The sequence below is a fragment of the Mizuhopecten yessoensis genome, unplaced genomic scaffold (assembly GCF_002113885.1).
Source record: "Mizuhopecten yessoensis strain PY_sf001 unplaced genomic scaffold, ASM211388v2 scaffold2275, whole genome shotgun sequence".
Classification (NCBI taxonomy): Eukaryota; Metazoa; Mollusca; class Bivalvia; order Pectinida; family Pectinidae; genus Mizuhopecten; species Mizuhopecten yessoensis.
In genome coordinates, this window is record NW_018404465.1 from 427,292 (window position 1) to 435,252 (window position 7,961).

The 7,961-nt window shown below is 33.8% G+C and overlaps 1 protein-coding gene across 9 annotated transcripts in view; it reads right to left on the reverse strand.

Annotated features, from left to right (window-relative positions):
- LOC110445410 (unconventional myosin-Va-like) overlaps positions 1-7,961 on the reverse strand; it is a 133,140-nt gene continuing 125,179 nt past the window's right edge. For 8 of the 9 annotated variants that reach the window (XM_021490020.1, XM_021490015.1, XM_021490016.1 and 5 more), the window contains one exon: positions 1-6,822. In XM_021490020.1, coding sequence (XP_021345695.1) covers positions 6,583-6,822 — 240 coding nt within the window. In that variant the 3' untranslated portion in view covers positions 1-6,582. The remainder of the gene's footprint in view (positions 6,823-7,961) is intronic. The other variant, XR_002462353.1, reaches the window with a different exon arrangement.

Here is a 7,961-nt window from a genome sequence, read left to right on the forward strand (position 1 = left end):
TACGTCTGATCACATACTGTATTTAATAGTAAACGTTCCAGCTATCACATGGAATGATACAGAGAGAAAACTCAACAAGCGTTCCCCACAACAGAGAGACACGTCAACAAACGGAGGGTTCCTAACTAATGTGCTGTATTAATGTAAAACTATTACATTCATCCAAGTATATCTCTAAACACATTGTAAGGGGTTATAATAATTTTTAGACAACCATCTTTCTATATAAGCCATTTTGAGACGATCATCTTTCTATATAAGCCATTTTGAGACAACCCTTCTTTATGTCATCCATTTACTTTGTCTACCGACCTTATACAGGAGAAGGGCCATTTTGAGACAATCCTTTTTTACATTAGACCTTTAATAGTCTATATAAGCCATTTTGAGACAACCCTTCTTTATGTCATCCATTTACTTTGTCTACCGACCTTATACAGGAGAAGGGCCATTTTGAGACAATCCTTTTTTACATTAGACCTTTTTTAGATGATCCATTTCCACAAAACTTTGTGCAACCCTTATTTAGATGCAAAGCAACCTATACTAGAAATTGTGGCACATATTTCAACAATGTAGACATCCCCTCGGGCCTGTCCCCTACGCTATTTTACAGTACATAATGCACCTAACAAGCAATCATTGAAATTTACATTTATTATAGACATGCAATGAAATACTTACCAAATCAATTATTAGAAGGGTAAAATCACAAAGTCCAAAAAAAATCTTTCCTCAATAGAACTGAATGGAAAAAAAATCAAAAAGAAATCTGATACAATTTGGTGGATCTTTTTTTAAAGAATCGGTGGATCTCATAACATGAAAAATGAGTACTTGGCAAGACATCTTTCTCTGTTCATAACAAAGACACACTAATTTATTTATCTCTGACCCATTGTTCAGTGATAACATCAATGTCAAGCAACAGTTATAATATTTATAATAGGCCTCCAAACACAGGATGCTGGTAATCTGAAGGTAATCTGAAGCATTCAAACACAAGCCAGATTCACGATAATTAAAAATAAAACTATTAATTACAAATGACTTTCCTACAAAAAATAATTTACAAACAAATTGTGATGTGATGTCATGAATATTTAAACTTGTAATTCATATATAAACGATGATATAAACACCATATCAATCCGGCAATAAGCCCATGCCTGGTAATAAGCCCACCCATATATCTATTGCAGTTCAGAATACCAACATATGCTATTTAACTATCCTGTAATAAGCCTGTCCCAAACATTGAATCATGGATTACGTGTTGGTCCCCTGGGCTTACTACAGGACATATATGGTAAACATTTATATTCTTTTTCTATAGAACTATTGCAATGTGTGAACTAGTGTTAAACAACCCTAACAGCATTGAGACTCCCCACTACAGTAAGTTACCTATATAAACTGAACCCTGTGTAATTTGACACCCTGTATACATAGACCTAATCTAGGTAGGTGCATACTGTTTTATAAAACATGAATCTGTCATTCAAAACCTGTGTATAAAGACCTTCGACCAGGTCCTAACATTTCCATTTCTATGTATAAGCCAGACTTTCAATTCAGTCTGTACATTTCTACCTTAACTGAACAAGTGTGAACTGGAAATGTTTTTAAACCAGACCTTCAAAACAGGTCCATTACTACACTTCTACCAAAATTGGCCCTTTCTAATCTGGAAACTGTATAAACAGACCTTCAACTAGGTATGCATCTACCTTTCAACCTAAACTGAACGTTGCTATCTAAAAACCTTTACAAACCAACCAGGGTCTGTGCTCAACCCAACTGTCTTATAACTCGCTTAAATCGTTTGAAACGATAAAAAAGTTATTTAAACGGTTATCAGTTCGAAATGTTTCCAAAATTCTCCCAAATCATAGACCAAATATTAAGTTTGAATTTATTTATTACCGGAACAAGAAATGGGACGTAAGCATATAGAATCTGAGTTTGATCATGAATACGGGCCCAGACCTTTAATTCAGTTAGTACATTTTGTATGTTTCAACTTATTTGAAACTTTGTAATCTGGAAACTTTCAGCTTAATTGGTTCTGATGTATAGATATATGTAAACCTGTTGTATCAATAAACGTTTCTTTTATGAATGGAATTCAGTTTCATCACGGTCCTGTTGGGTTCAATTTTGAAAGGTTTCAGTGGAGTTCAGTTTAGACAGATTTCAGTGGAGTTCAGTTTAGACAGGTGTCAGTAGGGTTCAGTTTAGACAGGTTTCAGTGGAGTTCAGTTTAGACAGGTGTCAGTGGGGTTCATTTTAGACAGGTTTCAGTGGAGTTCAGTTTAGACAGGTGTCAGTGGGGTTCAATTTAAACAGGTTTTACAATGTAATAGAACTATCAAGACATCTATATAGCGCAAAAAACAATTCACAAGTTATTTTGATAATGCCACTTAATTAGTGGAAGACATCCTGTTTTAAATTTATGGTTGGTCCATTTGAAAATCAACAATCATTTACATTCATATCAAAATAATTTGATACCAAAATAATTAAGTCTTCACAGAAGCGATAGAAAATGCAAATAGTGCAAAGTTATAAAAAGATATATAAAAAATAAATTAAGCCAAGAATGGGATACATAAATATTTATCATGCCTCCATAAACATTAAGTAAGTTTAAACCTTGTAAAATGGAAAAAGTTTGTAGATTTCTAAACTGTAGCCATAGTTTTCAAAAAATGAGTTTTCACCATTTTCTGCTTAGATATGAATAAAAGGTCATACTAGGGTACTTGAAACTTAAATATAATTCATTGCTGTGTTTTGTAGATTTTATAAAATTTCGGTATTTATTTACATTTTTGTACTTATTTACAAGGAATTTATTTAATATTCACTGCATCATAAATCATACAAACAACTATTCCTGTGTAAACTGAACAAGTGATCAATACTCAGCATGACCCCCCCCCCCCTTTTTTTTTCTTTTTAAGTGAACATTTTTGGAATGCAAAGGATAAATTTCATTTGTTTACTTTATTTATCCTAAAGTGTTTTGTGTTACATGGAGAATTTCTTCTGTATAAAAAATACACCTCAACAGCAATTAATTGACAAAAATAACTATCAAAAGCCAAAATAAAATGCTTAACTTTATACATATATATTTGTAAAAAGTAAAGTCTGATGTCAGCACTTGTATAACAATACATGGTATGTTTCATATCGGAATAAATCAACATTAATTTCCCTTGTACATCGAATTATTTTAACTCCCTTGATAATCATATTGTAGGCAGTGTCCGTTTGACTAATTGTAAACAAACTAAAACAGACACACAAACACATCATGAATATCTAACAGAGGGGAAATAGGTGTGAGGAAAATTGTAGTATTCAACTATGGCAGATTTTAATTGTACCTAGAATTACAGTCTCCTAGCTTCACGCTAGAGGGAATTTCCCTTTAGCTCCGTGGTAGAGTGTCCGACTAGGAACCTAGAGATTGTGGATTCCATCCCCGGTGGAAGCACACTATTCTCTTCCTGGTTCAAATGTTGTCCGTGTCCCTCCCTGTGGTGACAGGGAGTTAGAACCGATGACGAACACATTTAAAAAGGGGGAGTAGTTTGGCAGGTTTTAATTGTACATAGGATAACGGTCGCTTTCTAGCTTCAAGCTAGAGGGAATTTCCCTTTAGCTCAGTGGTAGAACTTCCGACTAGGAAGTCTGGGATTGTTGGTTTGATCCAAAACAAAGCACACAGCATCAATATCACTTCCCCTGATAATTATCACAGCTACAGAACGCATGTTTATTAAGTTAATATGTACTGTTACAGGAAAATTTTCGCCAAGACAAATATTTGCCCTTTACTGGTAAAATCCACGCTCGCTCAGTGTGAATTTCACCTTTATGTAATGTAACAATTATATATGGTATGCTGTATTCACGGTTATGAAAAATTCGCTCTCATTGCGAAGCACAAAAATTGCAAAAATTAAACAGTGGCGAAAATTTCTTACACCTGAGTCATGGTAATCCTGCATGCCTACTTTGTTCCCAGTGAAATTACAGGACTGTAAAACTTTTTGATTGCTTTTGGACATTTTTTTAACTCATTCCCCCCTGAAATTTCATAATGAACTATTATTCCAATCTTTGAACTGGAAGGGTTTAAATGTGTCTTCAGGGGCGAATGAGTTATAGAGAAAGAAACGAGACCAAACTGTCTTCTAAGACACTGCATATTGGAAGTTAATTTTACCAAAATCGATCTAGTTTGTCTTTAATAATTTGTTTTATTAAGAAAATACAACATGGTGAACTTCCGATAGCACAAATGCCACGAGAAACAATTAAGGGGAGACAACTGAGACTTAATGTAAGTTTTGATCAGTGAAAAGCATGGATGTATACCAGTTGATAATTTGACAACATGACAGTTTAAAACCATCATTAATATACTAATGAATTATTAACAATTAACATAATTAATTAATAGATGGACGAAATCAAAATTCATACAATGAATTAACATCATTTTTCAGTTACATTTCAAATATCTCACTGCATGTAAATCACTCATCACATTGGAGCTTATCCAAGAAAACTTCACAACCCAAGATATAGCAACACCACATGTAAAGAGTGCACGTTGAGAAACACAGTGTTTTGATATTCAGAAAAGGCCGTTATACTCCAGATACATGTATATACCTCTGTTATATTTCCACTTCAATACTAAATATTTGCTATTTTTGTTAGAAGTTAATTTTCGCTTACTTTGCAAATGTGTTACAATTCAAAAATGTATGAACTTGAAAAACCTTGTGAGCCTGATAATGAAATTAGCACATGTATTTGTACCCGTTTCAAATTAAAAACTTGTGAAAAACTGTATTAGATGACAACTTGTTATTCTAATACTCACAAAAATTAGCAAGTATACATTATGTAGTGGTATATGTAAAACATTATCATAAACATTTCCTAGAATCACTTTAGTTTGAGATCCCTTGTACCTTATATACAATCGTACATGGCTATAAATGTTTACTATATGTATAGAAAAAGAAGCCCTGCTCCTGTCAAACATGTTACTGATCCAGATAAATAATTACACTGTAATATCATACAAAGAGATTTAATGATTTTGCTTACCATATTTGCCATAATTAGCAATAAGGGTGCTGGAAAAATTGACAGGAGGGGGCACTTATTACGATAATAAACACAGATTGTGGCAGGTGCTTCTCAGTGTTACATGACTGTCACACATATCTCAGCAATAATTCCAAAATAGATTTTTCCATATTTTTTTTTTTGAAAACGGTCTTGTCAGATTGTGAGACTGAATTATCTGATATAAAGTGCATATAGTACAATTTTCTTTAACAGCAAAGGACCAGAATGGAAGCTGTGTTTGGGGAAGGGGCACCGACATTATTTCAAGGTACCCAAAAAAGGAAGGGGACATATATAAGAGGAAATATGCTCATTACAGCAAATACGGTAAGGAACTACAGTTTTTATTACGGGTCAGCACTGTACAGCACTTACAAGGCTACTTCAGATATGAACATATACAGGTAGGAGGGAGGCAGTAAATACTTTTGATATTTATGTGTAGCCGGGTCTAATGGTTCTGAAAGAGCCTCCCTTCCCCGTCAATATCTCTTTTTGGAACAGTCCTCAATATAACAGTAATAATTTAACATCAACATAGATTTTACGTGTATTATATATTTTAATTTCCGTACATGTAGAACAACATTTTATGTACATATATTTAAAACATAACGTAGAACTGTTTGACACGACAGCAACTATAACGTTTATGGACAAAGTCAAGAAATTGTACAGCTAACAAATTATAGAACAGTAGTATGGAACATCCTATTGTATTTACCACTTTCGTAAGATAATGCCAATTTCTATTCTATAAAGCAAGGATGTTTAACAATAACCCAATAACATAACAGGGCAAATGTTTATTTACATTTTCCGGTGTTTCCTGCCTAAGACAAACTAAATGTGTATACAGAAACCTGTGAAAACCAGAATAAATTTGTTTGATCAAGATGAGTTGACTCAATGGCACATTTACGTAAAATTTAAATCAGGGATATTTCCATAATTACTCGGATTAAAACTCAAATATTTATGTTCTGGGATTCAACTCATTCACCCCTATAATTTCATAATGAACTATTCCAACCTTTGAATGGAAGAGTTCACATGTGTCTTCAGGGGTGAGTGGGTTAAATTAATCAGCCTCAGATTCAAACTGTAAGAAGTGGAAAAATACGACATTGATTTAAACCAGGAACTAAGTGTTCCCTTGTCCTTCTTTTGATGTCAGTAAAGTCAGATTTCACAGTAAACAGATTTCAAAAGGATGAATGTATTTTCTACTGATTTTTAAGGACTTTTCTTGAAATGTATCCTTAATTTCTACATGATAACAAACAAAAAATAAGGAAGAAAACACTTTCACAGGAAGTGTCGGTTTTTCTAACCTACGAAACGGTACACATAAAATAAAACATAAACGTATGACAAATCTGTCCAATAAATTAGATTAAGAGACTAAGTTGACTAAAATCACACGCGAGTCAGGAAACCTAGATGGAGTGATTGAGGAACTTCCACGGTTTCCATGGTGATGCTTGACGGGTTGAATGGGAATGTAACTGGGTACGAGAATTTGGTGTCCATAAGGAGTGTATTGTCCGATTCTTGTGGTCGATTTTTCAACTTTTTCTGAATTTCACGGATGAATGGAATTGGCACACGTTCCTCGAATTCATCTACTGGAGTGTAGAGGTTCAGGATCTTCACAATCTGAAAAACAAAATAATCATAAAAGTCATTATGGTAAATGACATCATAAAACATCACAATTAATTTCAGTATCGTGGTGTTGTTTACAAAAATTACAAAAGTAATGAGATTTTATTACATAATGTTTTGCGGAAGTAAAACCTTTTGCTTTTCTCTCCCTCAATAATGAGGGTGAATAATCATCACAGTGAATAATAGTAATTAAAACAAAGCGATGATGTCACATGTGTCCAATAAGATGTATGCACTGTCCAATAAATTTGACCAACTGTCCAATAAATTTGACCAACTGTACAAATGTTTGACCTACTGTCCAATAAGTTTGACCTACTGTCCAATAAGTTTGACCAACTGTACAAATGTTTGACCTACTGTCCAAAAAGTTTGACCTACTGTCCAATAAGTTTGACCAACTGTACAAATGTTTGAGCTACTGTCCAATAAGTTTGACCTACTGTCCAATAAGTTTGACCAACTGTTCAATAAGTTTGACCAACTGTACAAAAAGTTTGACCTACTGTCCAATAAGTTTGACCAACTGTCTTATAAGTGCTCAACGTATTTGACAGTTGTGACATCACATTGTAGGGACCAGATGGTCGGAGCTACCATAGCCATAATTCAGGAATATATTATATAACAAGCTCCGCTTTGACCATCAATGAACATATCAGAGTCTAAGAGAAACTAACTTAAACGCATAAACTTAATGTTGATGGAGATGCTGACAAAGTCAATGGACCATGAAAGGTAGGCCCCATTTTGATGCATGTGTTGAGATGTACCTACGATGCATCTATGGTCCAAGTTTGGTTGGTCTAGCTCTTATACTTTCAGTGAAACTAACTTAAATGAAACAAGAGGCCCATGGGCCTTAACGGTCACCTGATATATTTATACAGAGAGTTGATTTTGTTTTTAACATGAACAGAAATATTATTCAAAGTGACAAAAAACAATAAAACCCCTTATTCAATATCTAGCATACAGATTTCAGACTAAAAAGGATTTGAAACTAGCACCTCCAACCCTTGGGGGTAGGGCTGGCTCAAAATTTTCAAAGTATCAAACTGTCAATTCAAGGTTATAATTCCAATCAAGTTATTAACATGTAATATTCAAAGTATCATTTGCCATTA